Source organism: Anopheles gambiae, chromosome X (genome assembly GCF_943734735.2).
Source record: "Anopheles gambiae chromosome X, idAnoGambNW_F1_1, whole genome shotgun sequence".
Taxonomy (NCBI): Eukaryota; Metazoa; Arthropoda; class Insecta; order Diptera; family Culicidae; genus Anopheles; species Anopheles gambiae.
In genome coordinates this window covers 23,972,784-23,993,571 of record NC_064600.1, presented here as the reverse complement: position 1 = coordinate 23,993,571, position 20,788 = coordinate 23,972,784, and the positions used below count along the sequence as shown (strand labels likewise).

General features: G+C 41.9%; 3 protein-coding genes across 5 annotated transcripts in view; 2 read left to right on the top strand and 1 right to left on the bottom strand.

Moving 5' to 3' along the window:
• The window catches only part of LOC1278389 (putative fatty acyl-CoA reductase CG5065), a 118,314-nt gene that overhangs the window by 20,326 nt on the left and 77,200 nt on the right, over positions 1-20,788 (top strand). The window contains exon 4 of the mRNA XM_317977.6: positions 15,906-16,151. Coding sequence (XP_317977.6) covers positions 15,906-16,151 — 246 coding nt within the window. The remainder of the gene's footprint in view (positions 1-15,905; positions 16,152-20,788) is intronic.
• The window catches only part of LOC1278390 (chorion transcription factor Cf2), a 127,627-nt gene that overhangs the window by 33,487 nt on the left and 73,352 nt on the right, over positions 1-20,788 (top strand). The window contains exons 1-2 of one of the 3 annotated variants that reach the window (XM_061647258.1): positions 16,162-18,206; positions 18,273-19,506. The exons of 1 other annotated variant lie outside the window; for it this stretch is intronic. The gene's annotated coding sequence lies outside the window, so the exon portion shown is untranslated. Of the gene's footprint in view, positions 1-16,161; positions 18,207-18,272; positions 19,507-20,788 lie in introns of those variants that run through there. One more of the 3 variants, XM_061647249.1, reaches the window with a different exon arrangement.
• Positions 12,417-14,176, bottom strand: LOC133391668 (mucin-1-like). The gene has a single exon (XM_061647292.1). It carries the CDS (start codon positions 14,125-14,127, stop codon positions 12,676-12,678), a length of 1,452 nt encoding a protein of 483 aa, XP_061503276.1. The 5' UTR covers positions 14,128-14,176; the 3' UTR covers positions 12,417-12,675.

Genomic DNA, 20,788 nt, shown 5'->3' with positions numbered 1-20,788 from the left:
TAGAAATGACATATGTAATTACCGTGGTATTTATATGTTATGTGCAGTCAGCAAAACGTTCGAGATCACCATTTCGAAACACCTATCAAGTGGTTTTAAAAATATAATTTCCAATTATCAGCACGGCTTTCTACCCAACCGCTCAATTGAAACAAACCTTCTCTCTTTATTGAGCACCTGCTATCCTGCAATGGACAATGGTAAACAGGTAGACGTAATCTACACCGACTTCAGTGCTGCCTTTGACTCCGTAAATCACTCAATGCTAATTTCAAAACTATCAAGCTCTCCTGTTATTTAAGTGATAGGCATATAACAGTGAATATTTCCTCCTCTCTATCTGCATCATTCACCAAAACGTCCGGGGTCCCACAAGGCAGTATTCTCGGACCTATTCTTTTTAACATTTTCATAAACGATGTTATTTATGTTATACCAGATTGCGAAAAATTGTTTTATGCAGATGATATGAAAATGTTCCTACCGATTTCAGATCAAACCGATTGTTTTACTCTTCAAAAATGCTTAACTCGATTTAACTCATGGTGTAATTCAAATTGTATGCATCTCAACATATCTAAATGCTCTGTTCTATCCTACATTAGAAAAAGATCTCCCATTGTTTACGATTATAAAATTGATGATAGATCAGTGCCGCGTAAAAATGTGATTCGCGATTTAGGCGTTCATTTAGATAGCAGAATAACGTTACAGAACCACTATGAAGCAATACTTTCAAAAGCCTTCCGTTTGTTAGGATTCATTTTGCGTGTTGCGAAAGACTTCAAAGATCCATTCAGTATAAAAGCTCTGTATTGTGCAATTGTCCGTCCTACCTTAGAATTCGCTAGTATTATTTGGACTCCGACACAGCAATATTTAATAGATAGGCTAGAATCGGTCCAACGCAAGCTCACTCGTTCATTGTTTTACCGTCTCCCGTGGTCTCGTAATTCTGTTTGTCCCTCTTACCGTACAAGGTGCCTGTTATTTGGACTAGAACCTCTGCAACATAGAAGAAAGACGGCACAGAGCTTATTTATACACAAACTTGTTAGCGGATCTTTAGACGCCCCGTCAATTCTGAGTAAATTGAACTTTCAGGCCCCCAGTAGAATGTTAAGAACCAGGGCATTATTTAACATAGAATTCAGATCGACTAATTTTGGATCTAACGATCCTTTATTAAAAATGATAAGTGCCTATAACTCGCTAGGAAACAATGTCGACTTGAACTCAAACTTAAACAATTTACGGACCTTTTTACATAGCTTAATATGACGCTTCCACAGTTTTTTATTATGTTGTTGTTGTTTTTATTTTTATTTGGTTGATTGACAGTTAAACTTGTTATGTTTTTCGATGCGTTTTTGTTAGCACTGTTCTTTAGCATTAACTATAGAAATAAGTATGTTATGTAAGCTTATGCCAGCTGGATAACTTTCGGAATAAATAATAATAATAATAATAGTAATAATAGTAATATATATAGTATAGTTTATAGTATATATACAGGGTGTTCGAGATCAATTTGACAGTTTCTGAGGGAATAGGAAAGGAATTTTTATCAAATTTATGTTAAATATTATTTCTACAAAGTTTAGCTTACCATATTTGCCGCATTTTTTATTCGAAGTACCCCCCTCCACGTCGATGGCCGCCTGCACCCGCTTCCGGAACCGCGCGTAAGCCCGGACAACCATGTCTCTGGGGATGGCCGCAAACACGGCCTTTATTCTGGCCACCAGCTCCGCTTTGGTATTGCAGGACGCCCTGTTGCAGTGGCGGATTTAACGGTACGCGGACTGAGCGACCGCGGGGTGCCCCGTCAATTTAGGGGGCCCGTGGATGGTAATTCCAGCACATACAACAGTGTGTACAGCAGTCACATCGAGAACTTCTGTGCCCAATAGGGGCCTTATGGATGAAGAGAGTCATACTTGGTGTTTGGTACAGTATCGGACAGAAAGATAAGGCATTGGTTTTTTAACGCACCGTGCACCCGTTGGGCCAAGTTTATGTGTGGTTTGTATGTGTTTGTGTTTGTGTGTGTGTGTGTGTGTGTGTGTGTGTGTGTGTGTGTGTGTGTGTGTGTGTGTGTGTGTGTGTGTGTGTGTGTGTGTGTGTGTGTGTGTGTGTGTGTGTGCATGTGTGTGTGTGTGTGTGGATGTATGTTTGAATGTGTATTGATGTGTGTGTTTGTTTCACAAGTAGGTCGTTTCGGATAGATTTGTAAGTAGTTTTTTTGTGTTTTGGGTTAGGTTTTTGGTGTGATAAGCAGGACCACCGCCCTCGCGATCAGTGCGTTTTTGAAATATTAACAATGTTACGGTCTTCTTTCGCCGTGGTCTTCTGAGGACGTCCGGTTGACTTGCGCGTTTCGGTTGTCCAAGCGCGTTTCAGTTGTTTAAGCACGTTTCGGTTGTCCGAAGCGCGTTTGCCACAAAAGTGCGCGATCGTTCCATTACGAACTCGATCCTTTTGCGCTTAATGCCAGCAGCAGCCATTCGCTTTTACATATGGCGCTGATAATCGGTACAACGTTTACCTCGACCCATTGTTACTAACATTGCTTGCTTGGACCGTCAAGAACGCGCTGGTTAAAAACTTGGACACGGCTGATCCCGTGCTCTGCCTGCGTTCTACTTCTATACGCGATGAATTACATCTTTTTGGAGCAGTGAAAACATCGCATGGATAAAAACTATCAACGAGTACGCGAGTAAGCGTCTTCCCTTCAAAATCGAGAAAAGAATACTGTCGCGCTCATGAAACAAAACGCCCATTGAAAAGAATAACTGCGCGCCAGCTCAATGCACGCACAAAGTTTACCATTCGCACACAACGTGCAACGCAGAGATGCACGAAGGCCTTTCAATGGCGTGCACTGGAGAAACACCTGTGAGGGAATGCCGAATTCATTGCTATTGTGCGCGTGTCCATTTCGCACCGGTGTCGCATTCACATTCATGAAACAGCACACCTGCGTTATCGTCCGAGGAACAAGCGCTGCTGTCGATGCAAACTTTAGTTTTTATCCAAGTGTAAACGCACAATGTTTCACATGATAACACACATAATAAGAATAATTTCAACGCAATATGACATCATGGCAAGCTATGTTTTTCAGACACAAACCCGCGCACTTGCAAATACACATTAAAAAGCACACTATCTTTCTACACACACACACACAAACACACACACACACACACACACACACACACACACACACACACACACACACACACACACACACACACACACACACACACACACACACACACACACACACACACACACACACACACACACACACACACACACACACACACACACACACACACACACACACACAAACACAAGTAACGTGGCAAAACAAGTGCACGGTGCATTGAAAAAAAAGGGTCCTATCTTAATGTCCGATACTGTACTTGATGTCTAAAAATGATCTAGATATTTTTTTGTTATTATATCGTTTCATAGACTTGAAAAACGATCAAGTATAATTATTCGTTATTAGGCAGCGTGTTAGATCGTCATCAGGAAGTTTGTGATCTAGGTGTTACACTGTACTCTAGTTTAAATTTCCATTAACACTGTTAACAAGGTATACAAGATGCTAGGTTTTATCATTCGACAATTCCGATAGTGTACTTATGTCTTAAGTCTTATGTCGTTGTTTACTTGTCTTGTGTGTGCTGCTGGGTGATGTACTGCTCAGTACTTTGGTTCCCGAATTGCACTACGATGCTCAAAACAATAGAGGCAATACCAATTTGTTTGCATATGCACCAATTCAGAGGACTTACAGTCATGTCAAGTTATCGCTCGTGTTGCCTTCTGCTTGGCCTATAGACGCTCGAACACCGTTTTAAGGTTAACCAATGTGTATTTGTTGCAAAAATATTCGTGTAAAAAACGAAATAGATGTTGTTTCTTCGAGAAGAGCAACATATACGTGCCTTCGGGACCTCTTCGCTCTCATAACTTGCTTGTTGGTGAGAGCAGGCATACCTTATATGGATACAATGAGCCGTTACTAGCTATAACAAGGCAATTCCATACATGGTCTTATCACTTTGATTTGAATTTAACGACCAACACATTTAAAGAGAATATTTTATTAATTTCCAATTTTGGCGACACCGGATTAAGGCAGATGTTGGGGAAATAAGTTAGGGATTAGGTGTTGAACACCTGAATAAATACATTAAATTATTGATAAATAAATAGATAAATAAAGTTTATGGGTAGTCGAAGGATCATAACCCCTCTCCCCCCCCCTCGCCAGTAAACCATTACGGTGAGTTGTCCCAACAGGGGGCCTAAACTTATTTTACCGCTTAGGGCCCCCGATACCCTAAATCCGCCACTGCCCTGTTGGTATCCCGCTCAACTGTGCCCCACACAAAGTAATCCATAGGATTAAGGTCAGGGGAGCTGGGTGGCCAAACGTCGGTGCTGGTGTATCGGTCGAAATTGGCAGTGAGCCATTGGCGTGTTTTTACGGCCGTATGGCATGGTGCAGAATCCTGCTGCCAAACGTACGGCCGCCCATTGGCCACCGTATTGTTTTTACGGTGTTCAGCGAACACATCGCCGCCTTCCGAATTTCGGCATTCGTATGGCGGGCACGAACCATCATAACACACGTTACGCGCTTGTTCAATTCGAACGGGTTCCACATATTTACGGAGCTAGACATTGTTTACACTTATTCGAACAAATTTGAGAAATCGAATGACATCCCAAGTGACATTTGCTCGAAATTGTTTTTCCATATCTGCTCGATTAGTACTTTTTTTTTTAACATATATATATGTTAAGAATGCTTGGCATCATGGCCGCTGACAGCCACCGAGTGACGCAACCTGCGCGCTGACAGATTACCGCGTTTTTGAACTGTCAAACCACAAGCCGAAGCGTTGTGTGAGGGTGTGTTCGCTAGGAGATCGAGAACAGAGCACATGCAGAAAGTTGATCGCAAATAAAAACATCGTAAAAAACCCACAGAACAGTGCCGCATTAGAGTTGGAATCATTTCGCTTATTTCAATTAACATTTTGGTCCTTCAAATCCGGATATCGTTTGAAAATCGTGATCTATGGTGATCTTTCGTGAACATTCATACGCCTTTGTGAACAGTCGAGCATTATCGTATGCGTTGTTCATAGGTGTTCCTTTCGTTGTATGCGCCTTGTTCGTGTGGAGTTTTATCTTGTTGTTATTATCTATGGTGATAATTTGAAGACAGTTCCTGTTAGAGGATACTTTGTTGAATATCATACAATTGAGTGTGATATTGTGCAAATTCAGCTTACTATCGGGTATGCTGTATTAGACGCGGACAATTTTTAGGAAAAGATACATTGGTGTGCGTGTACGTGTCGTCAGGCTGTACCTGTTTGGAAGTGTTGGTGAGATCGCTTCGCAGCCATTTTGAAGAGCAGCATCGTAAAAGTATTGTCGGCGCAAATAGCTCAACAAAATGTCGGTCAGGAGAAGTGATGTGCACAAAACGCCAGCGGAATCCGAGGAATGGAAAATTGCACCCATTGACATGGAAGAAGCTGGACCGTCAACGGAAATCCCTGCGGGTTTGGATGAAGCAAAGGAAGTGCATCGGCCTATTGATAAGAACCAATGTATACGCAAGCATTTTCTTAACAAATTACAGCGAATCGAAGAAGCATTGAGTGGTACATCGTTGGGTGACACGACGTTTCTGAAGGGATGTGCAAATCGGCTTACCTCACTGGCGTCGGAGTATGAAAAATGGCATCAAACCGTCTTGGAAACGGCCGATATGGAGAATTTTGAGGACGGTGAGGAGGAATATGCACGATTCGAAAAACGTCACTTCAACTTATTGCTACGGATTGAACGTGGTATGTCGATCACTACAAATGTTTCGCAATCTCGTGTAAAGCTTCCCGAATTACGGCTGCCAACGTTTGATGGCTCTCTCGAAGCTTGGCTGCCTTTTCGCGATTCTTTTAGTAGCCTGATTGATGCTAATGCAAGCCTGTCAGACGTGGACAAATTGCGGTATTTAAAGGGAGCATTGACAAAGGACGCAAATAAGCTAATTGCGGACATTGAGATTACTTCGGCTAATTACATAGTGGCATGGGAGCTTCTTAAGGCTCGTTATGAAAACAAAAAGCTAGCGGTGAAGCGACATATTGATGCTTTGTTTTTGATACCGGTAATGAAGAAGGATACGTACGAGTCGCTCATTCACATTCTAGATAGTTTCGAGAGAAGCGTCTGATGTCTAAAAATGATCTAGATATTTTTTTGCTATTATATCGTTTCATAGACTTGAAAAACGATCAAGTATAATTATTCGTTATTAGGCAGCGTGTTAGATCGTCATCAGGAAGTTTGTGATCTAGGTGTTACACTGTACTCTAGTTTAAATTTCCATTAACACTGTTAACAAGGTATACAAGATGCTAGGTTTTATCATTCGACAATTCCGATAGTGTACTTATGTCTTAAGTCTTATGTCGTTGTTTACTTGTCTTGTGTGTGCTGCTGGGTGATGTACTGCTCAGTACTTTGGTTCCCGAATTGCACTACGATGCTCAAAACAATAGAGGCAATACCAATTTGTTTGCATATGCACCAATTCAGAGGACTTACAGTCATGTCAAGTTATCGCTCGCGTTGCCTTCTGCTTGGCCTATAGACGCTCGAACACCGTTTTAAGGTTAACCAATGTGTATTTGTTGCAAAAATATTCGTGTAAAAAACGAAATAGATGTTGTTTCTTCGAGAAGAGCAACATATACGTGCCTTCGGGACCTCTTCGCTCTCATAACTTGCTTGTTGGTGAGAGCAGGCATACCTTATATGGATACAATGAGCCGTTACTAGCTATAACAAGGCAATTCCATACATGGTCTTATCACTTTGATTTGAATTTAACGACCAACACTCTTAAAGAGAATATTTTATTAATTTCCAATTTTGGCGACACCGGATTAAGGCAGATGTTGGGGAAATAAGTTAGGGATTAGGTGTTGAACACCTGAATAAATACATTAAATTATTGATAAATAAATAGATAAATAAAGTTTATGGGTAGTCGAAGGATCATAACCCCTCTCCCCCCCCTCGCCAGTAAACCATTACGGTGAGTTGTCCCAACAGGGGGCCTAAACTTATTTTACCGCTTAGGGCCCCCGATACCCTAAATCCGCCACTGCCCTGTTGGTATCCCGCTCAACTGTGCCCCACACAAAGTAATCCATAGGATTAAGGTCAGGGGAGCTGGGTGGCCAAACGTCGGTGCTGGTGTATCGGTCGAAATTGGCAGTGAGCCATTGGCGTGTTTTTACGGCCGTATGGCATGGTGCAGAATCCTGCTGCCAAACGTACGGCCGCCCATTGGCCACCGTATTGTTTTTACGGTGTTCAGCGAACACATCGCCGCCTTCCGAATTTCGGCATTCGTATGGCGGGCACGAACCATCATAACACACGTTACGCGCTTGTTCAATTCGAACGGGTTCCACATATTTACGGAGCTAGACATTGTTTACACTTATTCGAACAAATTTGAGAAATCGAATGACATCCCAAGTGACATTTGCTCGAAATTGTTTTTCCATATCTGCTCGATTAGTACTTTTTTTTTTAACATATATATATGTTAAGAATGCTTGGCATCATGGCCGCTGACAGCCACCGAGTGACGCAACCTGCGCGCTGACAGATTACCGCGTTTTTGAACTGTCAAACCACAAGCCGAAGCGTTGTGTGAGGGTGTGTTCGCTAGGAGATCGAGAACAGAGCACATGCAGAAAGTTGATCGCAAATAAAAACATCGTAAAAAACCCACAGAACAGTGCCGCATTAGAGTTGGAATCATTTCGCTTATTTCAATTAACATTTTGGTCCTTCAAATCCGGATATCGTTTGAAAATCGTGATCTATGGTGATCTTTCGTGAACATTCATACGCCTTTGTGAACAGTCGAGCATTATCGTATGCGTTGTTCATAGGTGTTCCTTTCGTTGTATGCGCCTTGTTCGTGTGGAGTTTTATCTTGTTGTTATTATCTATGGTGATAATTTGAAGACAGTTCCTGTTAGAGGATACTTTGTTGAATATCATACAATTGAGTGTGATATTGTGCAAATTCAGCTTACTATCGGGTATGCTGTATTAGACGCGGACAATTTTTAGGAAAAGATACATTGGTGTGCGTGTACGTGTCGTCAGGCTGTACCTGTTTGGAAGTGTTGGTGAGATCGCTTCGCAGCCATTTTGAAGAGCAGCATCGTAAAAGTATTGTCGGCGCAAATAGCTCAACAAAATGTCGGTCAGGAGAAGTGATGTGCACAAAACGCCAGCGGAATCCGAGGAATGGAAAATTGCACCCATTGACATGGAAGAAGCTGGACCGTCAACGGAAATCCCTGCGGGTTTGGATGAAGCAAAGGAAGTGCATCGGCCTATTGATAAGAACCAATGTATACGCAAGCATTTTCTTAACAAATTACAGCGAATCGAAGAAGCATTGAGTGGTACATCGTTGGGTGACACGACGTTTCTGAAGGGATGTGCAAATCGGCTTACCTCACTGGCGTCGGAGTATGAAAAATGGCATCAAACCGTCTTGGAAACGGCCGATATGGAGAATTTTGAGGACGGTGAGGAGGAATATGCACGATTCGAAAAACGTCACTTCAACTTATTGCTACGGATTGAACGTGGTATGTCGATCACTACAAATGTTTCGCAATCTCGTGTAAAGCTTCCCGAATTACGGCTGCCAACGTTTGATGGCTCTCTCGAAGCTTGGCTGCCTTTTCGCGATTCTTTTAGTAGCCTGATTGATGCTAATGCAAGCCTGTCAGACGTGGACAAATTGCGGTATTTAAAGGGAGCATTGACAAAGGACGCAAATAAGCTAATTGCGGACATTGAGATTACTTCGGCTAATTACATAGTGGCATGGGAGCTTCTTAAGGCTCGTTATGAAAACAAAAAGCTAGCGGTGAAGCGACATATTGATGCTTTGTTTTTGATATCGGTAATGAAGAAGGATACGTACGAGTCGCTCATTCACATTCTAGATAGTTTCGAGAGAAGCGTCAACATAACGAAGCAGCTTGGTGTGGCAACAGAGGGTTGGAGTGTGCTTCTGGCGCACATGCTACATTCTCGGCTTGATTCGGCTACTCAAATGCATTGGGAGGCTCACCATCGCAGTACTGACGTTCCAGAATACTATGAACTTCTAACGTTCTTGAAGAGTCATGCGTTAGTGTTGCAGGCAATGCTGTCTCCAGGCCAAAAGAAAGAACAATATACATCGTCGTGGAAGCAGCGATCGAAAAGTGAGGTGCACGTGGTAAATTCTTCTATGGAGAATATATTTGCGAGTAAAGTCTAATGCTTATGAACTAATTTATGTACAAAAACAGAATGACGCAGGGAAAAAAAACATAACATATTTTATAACGTTAGACAACAATTGAGTACACCTAGATCAATCATACCATCGTTGTTACCAACGATGTGGATGATATAGTTTGCAAACAAACGCAAAACACCTATTCTCTGTTCAGTACTAACTCCGGCTAGTACTGGGAATTGCAAACAGTTAAAAGAACGAGCACAACCTGGAGCTAACGCAGTAATTTTCTGTTGCAATAGCTCCCAAGCCGCAGAAACTCTTCTGCAACATGAAAATTAATGCTCCAGGGTTTCCACGAATGGACAAAACAGACATGAGTTGGTAACAATTCGCCCCATTCGGAAAAGGAGATCGCATGTTGGAATTTTTCCGTTAACCAGTAGGAAAAGTGTCGAACGTTGAAGCGATGATAAGGCTGGACAATTGACGTTTCTCCAGATCCTTCTCCAGCTGTGTTGTCGTGTCTCACGCACTATCTTAGCGTCTGGTAATCTGCTCGTAAGCATACGCCGCAACAGCCGAGACGATGGCCTTTGACCGTACTCTGGTGGCACGTACGCAAGTTGTTTGATCACGTTTCTCAGGCAAGGATATGTAGTCGGAAGGCTTGAGAGATCCGGTGGATTACCGACCCTGATGATGTGTGGCTCACCGATTGCTAGGCACTCTCGTTCTGCAACATACCTGTTCGTCAAGAGAACATTAACTGTAATTGCTGGTATGTGCAGATTCAGACCACCTCGCTTCCGTGGTAGTGCCAGCTGATGAAGTGGGATCCGGATTCCTCCAGTGCCATGCCACAGAAAGGAACCAATAACACTAGTGACTTTCGCAATGTCCAATGCTCTGGCGCCACAAACTGACGCCACGTACCACAGCTTCGGTAGCAGGAAAGTGTTGAGAAGGTATACCTTCTGCACAAGATTTAAATCTCTCATGCGATGCAGCCACACTAGAGATCTAAAGTGCTGGATTACGACGTCCCAATTCTGTCCCATGTCATCTCGGATGTTATTCGAAAATAGAATTCCGAGCAGTCGAAGCCGTTGAACAGTGTGTAGCCATGGGACAGATACTATTGTGGAAGCACTAACGATTCCTACGTCGAGTGCGTTGGTTTTGTCCACGTTTAGACGAACACCAGAGACACTTCCAAATGCCTCAAATAGTTCTCGCACACGCTCGATTTTGTCAGGAGAGGTTGTCACCACAGAGATGTCGTCGGCATATGCATTGACCAGGTCATCCTGATCGCAACAAATACCTTCTAATCTTGTGATGAGGGGTTGAAGGTAGAGGATAAAAAGGTGCATGGAAAGGGGATCTCCCTGACGGACGGAACGAAGGATCGGGAAGGAAGGAGAGAGGATTCCATTGATAAGGATACGGGAGGTGGACCGTTCACCAATTGTTCTCAAAAGCCCCACTAGCCCCGAATTGAAACCCCAAGAGAGCATGTTGTTGAAGAGAAAGTCTCTATTGACGCGATCAAAAGCATGTGAAAGATCGAAGGAGACAAGCTTACCACACTTTCGTTTCCTCTGCAAATCTACCACCCCCTCCCCAACGGAAGGAACAGCCTGAAAAATGTTGCATGGTTTATTACAACACTTTTGCGCTGTCGAGACTATCTCCCACCTACCGATGATGCCATCGATTCTGATATAGGTCGAAATGCAGACATGGTAGTCCCACCTCCCCTTTTCTTAACCAGCACTATGACCCCGTCAACGAAACTTGGAGGAATCTCTCCTAAGAGAGCCTCATTGAGCACGAGCAGAAGCTCACGCTGAATGGTGCTGAAGGCGCGGAGATAAAACTCTCTTGGTATTCCATCCGGGCCGGGGGACTTCCGCGAAGCTGATTTTTTAATTGCATCGAAAAGCTCACAAGAAGTGATCTCGTCCATGCAACGATTGTTGGTTTCACAGTCCTCGGGAATAATGCGTGTGCTTGTGAATGTGTTGTCTGTAATTGTGTTGGGTGTATCGTGTGTCGTGTAAAGATTTCTAAAGAAGCCCTCAATATGAACATTTATTTCATGAGGCTCAGTTAAGTGCGAACCGTCATCTAATGTAAGCTTGTCGATCACCGTTCGCCTTTTCCTCTGCTCCTTTAACTGGAAAGTTGAAATACTTTCGCCACATAGACGTGTTTCGTTTATGCGGGCGAAGTCCTCAGAAAAACGCCTCTGGAGCATTAGAATTTTTCCTTTCACACGATTGATATTTACTAACTCACATGGGTCAGAAAGATATCTCTCGTATGCGGACTTCAACTCTCTGTAAAGGAGTTCATGATGCAAGCGGAAACTTTGATAGCGTTCATTTGTTTTCCACCGGAAAAACGATTTTATTTTAGGCTTCGCGAGCTCAACCCACCACTGCATCCACGAGCCGTAATTTCTTCGCTGTCTGGTCCAATAGTTCCACTTGCATCTGAACTCCCCCAGATTTTGTTCGGATAGCACGTGTGGTCTCAGTTGCCAATAGCCGTTGCTGCGCATACGACTCGGCGCGATTGGTAGGCAGAGACGAACGGTGAGAGCCTTGTGATCGGAAAAGGAAAGGACATGCATACCGGTCGCTCTTAACTGTGTTTTCAGTGAGGAAGAAACATAACACCGATCCTTACGTGATCCAGAACCACTGGTGACATAAGAATACTCCACCTCGTTTCCTCGGAGAGCCTCCCAGCTGTCACACAAACCCATGTTATTTACCGCGTTTCGCAAAGAAAGGCTGAAATTTCTCGCGCCCGTCACATCCTTTGATTCCAACACACAGTTGAAGTCGCCCGCGAGAATAACATGATCACATGCATTCCGCAGATAGAATGGTAACGTTTGTTCGAAAAAATCCTCCCTCTCCGCTCTCCGCTGACTCCCTGATGGAGCGTAAACATTGCATAGGGTGGCATTACTCTCAAGCCGAAGACAAATTAGACGTGAATCCAAGCTGCGTTCAACATGAGAGAATTTTAGGTGGTCACGTAAAGCAATCGCCGTACCTCTCTCCACCACGTTAACATTGCTAATTACATTGTATCCAGGAATCGAGAGATCTGCACAACACACTTCCTGAAGAAATATGATGTCCAAGTCCATCGTCCGGATAAATGTCCTGAGGGCTTCTAATTTTGTCGCATTAGATATTGCATTAATGTTAATAGTTGCTAAATTATAGCTACCATTAACACCACGATTTGTTTTGTTTGTATCCATTGCGACAAAATTAAAATCATGGTTGTGTAGTGGTGAGCCGCTTGGGAGGCCGACCAGGCTTGCGCTTGGTCACGCTCGTAAAGCTAAGTGTTGATGAACTTGAGGCGTCACTCTCGTTATCCGTCTCCGGAAATTGTTTGCGTTTTACCGCAAACTGTTCATCTAAGGAGCAGATGGGAAAGGAGGAGGAAGGAATTATGAGCGGTGCTTTGAACATTACCGCCGTGCAGTCCACTCTCATGTGTTCGTTTGCCGTGGCGGCTAGAACAGTGGCATCAGTAGCGGCAGCGGCAGCAGAAGCAGCAGGTGCAGCGGCAGCAGAAGCAGCAGGTGCAGCGGCAGGAGCAGCGGCAGGAGCAACAGCAGGAGCAGCGGCAGGAGCGGCGGCAAGAGCGGCGGCAGGAACAGCGGCAGGAGCGGCAGCAGGAGCGACAGCAGGAGCAGCGGCAGGAGCGGCGGCAGGAGCGTCGGCAGGAACAGCGGCAGGAGCGGCGGCAGAGGCTGTGGCTGACGTAACTGCAGCATGCATAGCAACCACCGTAGTGCTTGAAGTAGAATAATTAAAATTCGCTTTTCCTTGGGGTTGCTCTTCCCTGGCTTTTTTGTTCGGTTTCGGGCTTGACGGCCGAACGTTAGAAACCGGCACGACCGGGATGACCAGTCGGTTAGCTATTTTTGATGCGCCTGCTGGACGTTGCGGTGCTGTGTTTTGAGCAGCACTTGACGAGGGCGGTGTTGTATTAGTAAGCGTAGTGATTCTTACCTTTCCTCTACGTCCGCGTCCTTTAGTGTTAGTGCCTGCCACTGATGGTGAAGTTGTAACTTCTGTTGGTGTGGGAGTCTGCCGTACGGCTCCAGCGTATGATTTTTCGTTGTTCCGAAAGTGACACACGCGGTTTTGGATGCAGCTGAGACCGTGGTGTACGGCTTCATTGCAGTGACGACACGTTTGTTGTTGTCCTCGGTAGATCACCCCTGTCACCTCTCCGCACACAGTGATGAAAGATGGTATGGGCTTAGCCAGTTTAATGCGGACAATGCGCACACCCGACGGGATCCCAGCTAGCCGCGTTTCTGCGCCCCAAACGCCGGGAACAATCGTGAGTACCTCACCAAAACCGCCCAGTTCAGCAACAACATCTGCGTCGGGAATCCCTGGTGGCAGATCGCGCACTTTCACCTCTGTCGCATCATCCACCATCTCGATTGCGATCTTGTGCTGCTTCCCCTCGTGCGTGACGAAGTGTTTCCCGTTGTGCTCGTTCACTATGGCCAATGCACGTTCGAGTGTTGGCATGGTAACATATACTGCACTTTGTGCAGTGTTCCGTTGCACCATCGAGACATCCGCGCCAGTTTTAAGAACGGTAAACAGAAAATCTGCCGTTTCGTCTAGCGTTGGTCTAATAGGAGCTTCCGAATAATCGATACGGAAGGTGTTACTTCCGTACCGCTGAAACTTGCTCATGATGGCTTGCAAATTGGTCAAAACACGTCCTCTCACTTTGACGTTTACAAGCGTACTGGTGAAAAAAAAAAAAGTCTAATTTACGAACTCACCAAATCTTAGCGCTTTCAACACACTTGATCACACACAAATCCACAATTTCAGGCGTATCGAGTGCTAATCGAGTTGATATGGAAAAACAATTTCGAGCAAATGTCACTTGGGTTCAGTTTAAGGGAATTTGCTCGAATTTCCGGTTATTCGTGCTCGAAAATGTCAGTTGGGATATCAATCACTTCGATATGTCAACTCAACCCTGAGATATAAGCCCAAAGGCCAGGTGTCAAATTTAGCCCGCACACCCTGTATCAAGGTGGATTAAAAATATCAGGTGGTGGATTAAGGCCTTTGGGGGGTCGCCATAGTTGAGGGACTTTACGTCATTTTTGAACCGTTAACCATTGGTTTCCACACACATAGCTTAGCAAATAGAACAGATTTCTTTGTTATTACGTGCATTTTTGTGTGTTTATTGATTTTATCGAAAAAATGAGATTTATTAACAAAAAAATTTATGATTTGTTTATGCACGAAATTTAAAATCATGTGAGTAAGAGTTCTTACCTCACGTAAATTGTCCATGCGGCTCGTAGATAATGAGGAATTAATGTGAAAATTGAAAAAATAAAGGTTTTCTTAATTTGTATCTCCAAAAATGTCGAAAACACAATGAATTATAGAATAAATTCACGGAATAAAACAAAATAACACTCTTTAATCCATGTTCTAATGTTAAATAAGAAGTCGCAAAGTCCAAAATATATTTTTAAAGAATATTTACTAGAAAAAAAATCTTACGTCAAGTGACGAATTGTCAAAATGCACTAGAGTCCACCACCTGATATTTTTAAATCCACCTTGCCCTATATATATATAAATCGGGATAGTCAGTCCTACGTATCTACTATATATCTATCACGGTCGACTATATATACACTACAGTTTCGCGGGGTAGGGCCGCGAAAACGGACCTGATTTTCGCCATCAGCTCCGCCTTGGTGTTACTGGAGGTTCTGTTGGTGTCCAGTTCCACTGCGCCCCACACGAAATAATCCATTGGATTAAGATCCGGGGAGCTAGGAGGCCACACATTCGGCGCGGTGAAATCGTTGAAATTGGCCGCCAACTAGTTTATCGTTTTGGAGGCTGTATGGCACGGAGCGGAATCCTGCTGGAACACGTACGATCTGCCGTTGGCCTCTCTCGTGATCCAAGGCTTCACGACGATGTCCAGCATTGAAATGTACCCGTCCGCGTTCAGCCTCAGCCCCTGCTCGAAAAAGAACACCATCACCGTCTGGGGGAACTTGGTTTGCGGCACCCGTGGCACGTCCGCCGGGCAGTAAGCCAGCCACTGGTTGTTCTGGGTGTTAACCTTCTGGTCCTGGCAGAAGTTTTTCTCATCAGAGGTTTTCTCCCAGCTCACTCCGGATCGCCTTCATCGTGTTCAGCGAACACTGCACGCACTGCATAATGTCGCGGTTGTCGCGTCCGGTGCGGATCATCATGGTGTATGTGATCCGCTTCCATAATGTATTATTTTTTGGCATTTTTTTTATCACGACATGTTTTTGCTTGTTCCGTACACTTTTAGCTGTCGAATGACGTATTGCTTGTTTTCCTATACCAACTCGATCACGAGTTATAAACAAAAATGTAACTGTCAAAATGATCCCGAACGCCCTGTATATATTCATGTATAAACACTTATATATTTCTAAAATAATTTTATTTTCTAGTGATCCAAATCAACAACTACCTATCTACAACTGCTGTATTTCAAACCTGAGAAATTCAACCATGTCACAGATCGTAGAGATGGGTCGAACTTTATCGGACGAGATTCCACTAGACAAATGTATCTGGGCTCCTGGCGGTGGCATTACACATCTTCGGATTCATAATTTGATACGAGTGCTGTTGTATCATATATTACCCGCCATCTTGATTGACGGAGTCTTACGTCTAATGGGTCAAAAGCCTTTGTAAGTATCGATTTGATGCATTATTAGTATAAACAGTGGTGTTGCTTCCCGCAACTGGAATAGTGCTCGTTCGAATGTTTTAATTTAAACAATGCGCGGTTTCTTATAATGTCGTGACTTGTATATTGCTCGTGATGTTACAAAAAAATCCGTACTGTTTCGAAAGAGACTTATGTTCTCCGCGGCCATCCCTTTTATAGCTTTTTACTTTCTCCCGAAGACTCTCTCTCTCTCTCTCTCTCTCTCTCTCTCTCTCTCCTCTCGTCTTAATCCCGAAGAAAGATCATTTCCCTTCATTCCCTGTCTCTTTAGCTACGGGATTCCCTCTCGCGGACGGTATCGTAACCTATACGGTATCTTGTTTGTTTACATTTTGTCGGACCGTTGTACTGTCACAACAAGTGGAAATATACAGTATAATTTTCACGTAACGTGCAAAACTAAATTCCCAACCAATTTAGAAAATCCTCGTAGAAGTAGAAGTAAATTCTCCCATAACGATCAATTTCATTTTTGTTCCTGATAAGAAATCGTGATCATTTTTAGTGTTTCAATACTACGCATCGTTTAATAGCAAGCTATTCCCAAAAGAGGCAGTGTGTAAATGCGAAGGAAAAGTGTACACATGGAAGGAAAGTGGAAGGAAAAGTGTACAGGGAGGTACACATTAACGCTCACTGCGAGTTCAAAACTCACGATGTCAACAAACATCGAAAAAAAATCGTGGGCGTGTCCAATCCACATTCAGGTAACATTTCAGATCAGATAGCGGAACTGAGAGTGCGCAGCTAAACTTAAGCCCGTGTCTGAGCTCCATTGGATGCGATTTTATCGGAAGGCCTGTCAAAATTTTATATGGGATTTTATAGCTAAAGTCGAACGTGTGATTTCGTCCTACGACGAAATAAAAAAAGAAGGTTGGACATCCGATTTTATCTGTCAAGCTAATTGTGTGGTATTTTGTAGTAACTACCTCAAATTAATTTTCCATTATCGTTAAACAAAAATAATCATCGTTAAATCATCCAAATAATCGAAATATTAATCTAAAAAGCGTTTGACAGCACGTGCGATAACATCGCATGTTATGGAGCACAGGCACGGCCATTAGTGCTGCTATGGAGCACGTTTGTAGAAAGTGGTAAGCCAGTTTTTTTCATACAAAATTTGTAAAATGTCGCGTGATAATGTCGGTTGAGAGAATATTTATCGCTCTTCGTCGCGTGTCGTTTATACCAATTGCAGTAAGCGAAACAAAAAATGGTGTAGCATTCAGTGTGATGGTGCAATTAGTAACATCTGCTATACTTTTTGCAATCAATTTAGCTTGTTTTAACTAGATAAATGGTTTTAAAAAAAATTAAGTTGTACTCATTTTGCAGAATGCGTTGGAAGAAATGTAATATAAAAAATAAATTTAATGTATGAATAATAAAATTTATTTAGTTTCAGTGACAGGCAGGGATGTACCAAATCAGGTTTTATTCAATTTTGGGGAAAAACATGTTAATTTGGACGAATCCTTGTAAGGTGGCGCTCTGGCACCGATGGAACATTAACAATGTATTGGATTTGACATGTTGGATTTGATAACCAGCAAATAGAACATATCAAATCCCTTGCTGGTTATCAAATCCAACATGTCAAATCCCATACATTTTTAATGTTCGATGGCTTGTTCAATTGGTACTAGAGCGCCGGATAAGTAATGGAAAAGAACGTTTTGCAACAACGTCTCATTTACAATTGTTTAATGCTCATTTCAATGAAAAAAAACTATTATAAGTAAAAATGTGTTAACTAGTGTTGTGTTTCATGAATCTTTTGACTAGATTCATTCACATGAATCTTTGATTAAAATTCATTCAAATCACGAGTCGAATCTCAAGATTCATGATCCTCAAGAACCAAAATCTCAAGATACATGAATCTCAAGATTGAAATTCATGAATTTTGAGATTCGAGAATTTTGATATTCATTTTGTAAGACATTATATTTTATTTTTCAGCACAAAACTACAGCATACCGCACAAGTTCTATCCAAAAATCCAAATGTGAGACAAATGTCAATCCAAAAAATTGTATCCCTTAGTTAATCGCGCCTCTCGCCTTTGCTACAGGAACAAGATCGCGATCTATAAACAAATAGTTCTTCCCATGGCTACCTATAGTATCTCGGTTTGGAAAAATAGCGCCCAACCAACATCCGCAGGGTTCAAATAGGGTTGAACCGATTTTTGCGATTAATTGCAAATGCTCCCTACTGGACCAGGTTAGAGGAGCTATATGAAAAAACCAGTACATATCCAATAGATGAAATTGGATATGTGATAACAGAACGCCTTAAAGCAAAATGCGCAACATCAGGTTCACCCCTTCTAAGGGCACTCTTTTGAATTTTTCACTTTATATATATATATTTTTTTTTTCCTTCTTTCCTTCATATTTTTGAATTTCTTTTGTCTTGTTCCTAATCTTATAGTGTTAAGTAGATAAGTTAGTTTAAGTTAAGATAGCGTAACAAAAGGCCCTAGGCCTAACACCATGCTTTCTAAAACCAAAACAAACTGCCTCTTGACAAAATGCTCTACAGCGGTGAAAAGCGAGCGTTACGCTAAATCTCGCAAAACAAATGTACACATGAACTTAATAGAAAAATATCATTAAACATATATTCTGATTCTGATAAACATTACAGAACGTAAACATTGGGGTGACGGGACGACTCATGATAACGAGTAGTGGTTACACGCGCGAGTCGGAAAGTTGAAAAGCGTAGGCGGCGCAATTCGCTATAAAAAGGGCTGGGCTGGCGCCGTAGGGCCTTTTTCGACGGAAATTTTCTGTAGCGTGAACAACCACTAGAAGTGAGTAATATTTTGGCGTGGGTTAATAAAACGCAAAGCACCACTTATAATATTAACACTTTTCACACACGACTTAAAAAAGACTCACAACACAATCCGAACGCTACAACCAGACTAACTGTACATTCGTATCATTAAAGTATTGTTGATTTTTATTTCCTCGATAACGTGATAATGACAAGATTTTCATTCTGAAATCAAAATCGGTCCAGAGTAGTAATTTCAATCTCCTCATCATAACAAATAAAAGTGTGAATTGGAATTGTGCATACTGTCAATAAAAAAGTGAAAAAATAAATAAAAACTGTGGTTTAAATAAAACAGGTGAGTGAAAAAAAGTTGATTATTTTTAGAAAAATAATAAACAGTTAAAACTATATGTTGAGAGCTTTTAAACTTAAAATTATTTTTTTCATTCCTAGACTCAAAAAGCGGCCTATTGAATTGTGTTGCTGGTTTCGTGCAGTGGTTCCTGTATCAGACCAGAGTAAGTATAAAGCATATTAATTTAAAAATAGGTAGATATAGGTCCTGATCGGGAACTAAAGTCGATAACGGATTAGATTTTTTAGTCGATCGGTTAGCAAAATTCGAATGTTATCCACTTGCGTTTTCTCAATCAGAATTTTCGCTAACCGATTGGTTTGGCAGTGGAGTGGAATGGTGTTTGCCACCAAAGCAACGTGGTTAAAAAGTCGAGCAGAGTGATATGCAGTTGAAAACTTCATATAAAAAAAAATCAGTCGGATAGCCATATCCATTGCTCCATCCCAGTTAATATAACAGTTAAAAACTAAATAATATTAAAAACCATGTTTAACATCTCGCAAAAAGCATGTTTTATTACTGCTTGAGTTATTTGAGATGTTTTATCACTCGATTTATCTAAAATATTTTTTTTTAGAAAATAAAAATTGATCTGTTTTTTATAAACAATCAAAACACATAAATTTAGGTTTATAACAGGTATCTAGTTTTTATGGTTCAAGCTAAGAATTAAGAAACCAACAGTTAGTTAGTTCTTTTATTTCCATTTTTAAATTTCATTAGTAAGTACAACAGTTTCAAATCTTACGCGATAATGGGTACGAAACTATGTTCTCTTCTCATTGAATTCTATTCTTAATGGCAATCTTGGCCGGAAGGACTTAGAAGATTTCTAACAATTGCTAAATTAAGGAACAATTTGGTTAAGGGAAAAAATACAATTGGAATTGAAAACCCCTTGGCTGAATACAAGACTTAAATTCATTTTCACTGCTTATGATACTATGTACAGGCCTTAACATAAAATTAAAAATAATTTTAGTAATTGTAAACCTAAAATTACATTTTTAAGAGTTCAATTATCTTAGTATTTGCAGTGGGCTAGCTGTGCACTTTGCGTTGTTATTTAATTTCAACCTGGCTAATATTTCCACTATTGTGGGTATGTTACATTCGATATGTAATGCAGCTGTATTGTTCCACTCTAAGAATAGCTTTCAAAAATTTGTTTTGGGCTCTTTGTAATTTTAATTTGTGTGAGTGGGCACAATTTGACCAAATGGGTGAGGCGTATGTCATAATAGGCCTAACACATGGTTTGTCCTAGTCCTAGTCCTAGTCCTAGGTATTTAGTCTGATTTTTCCAAGAAATTTCACAGTCGTTAAGTGTTAGTTTAATACTTGGAAGCTTCCGAGCACAGGTATACCTTGTGAAGAAGATAGCTTCAGATTTGCTACCATTTAATAAAAGTTTCCATTTTGTGCAGTATATACTATATTTT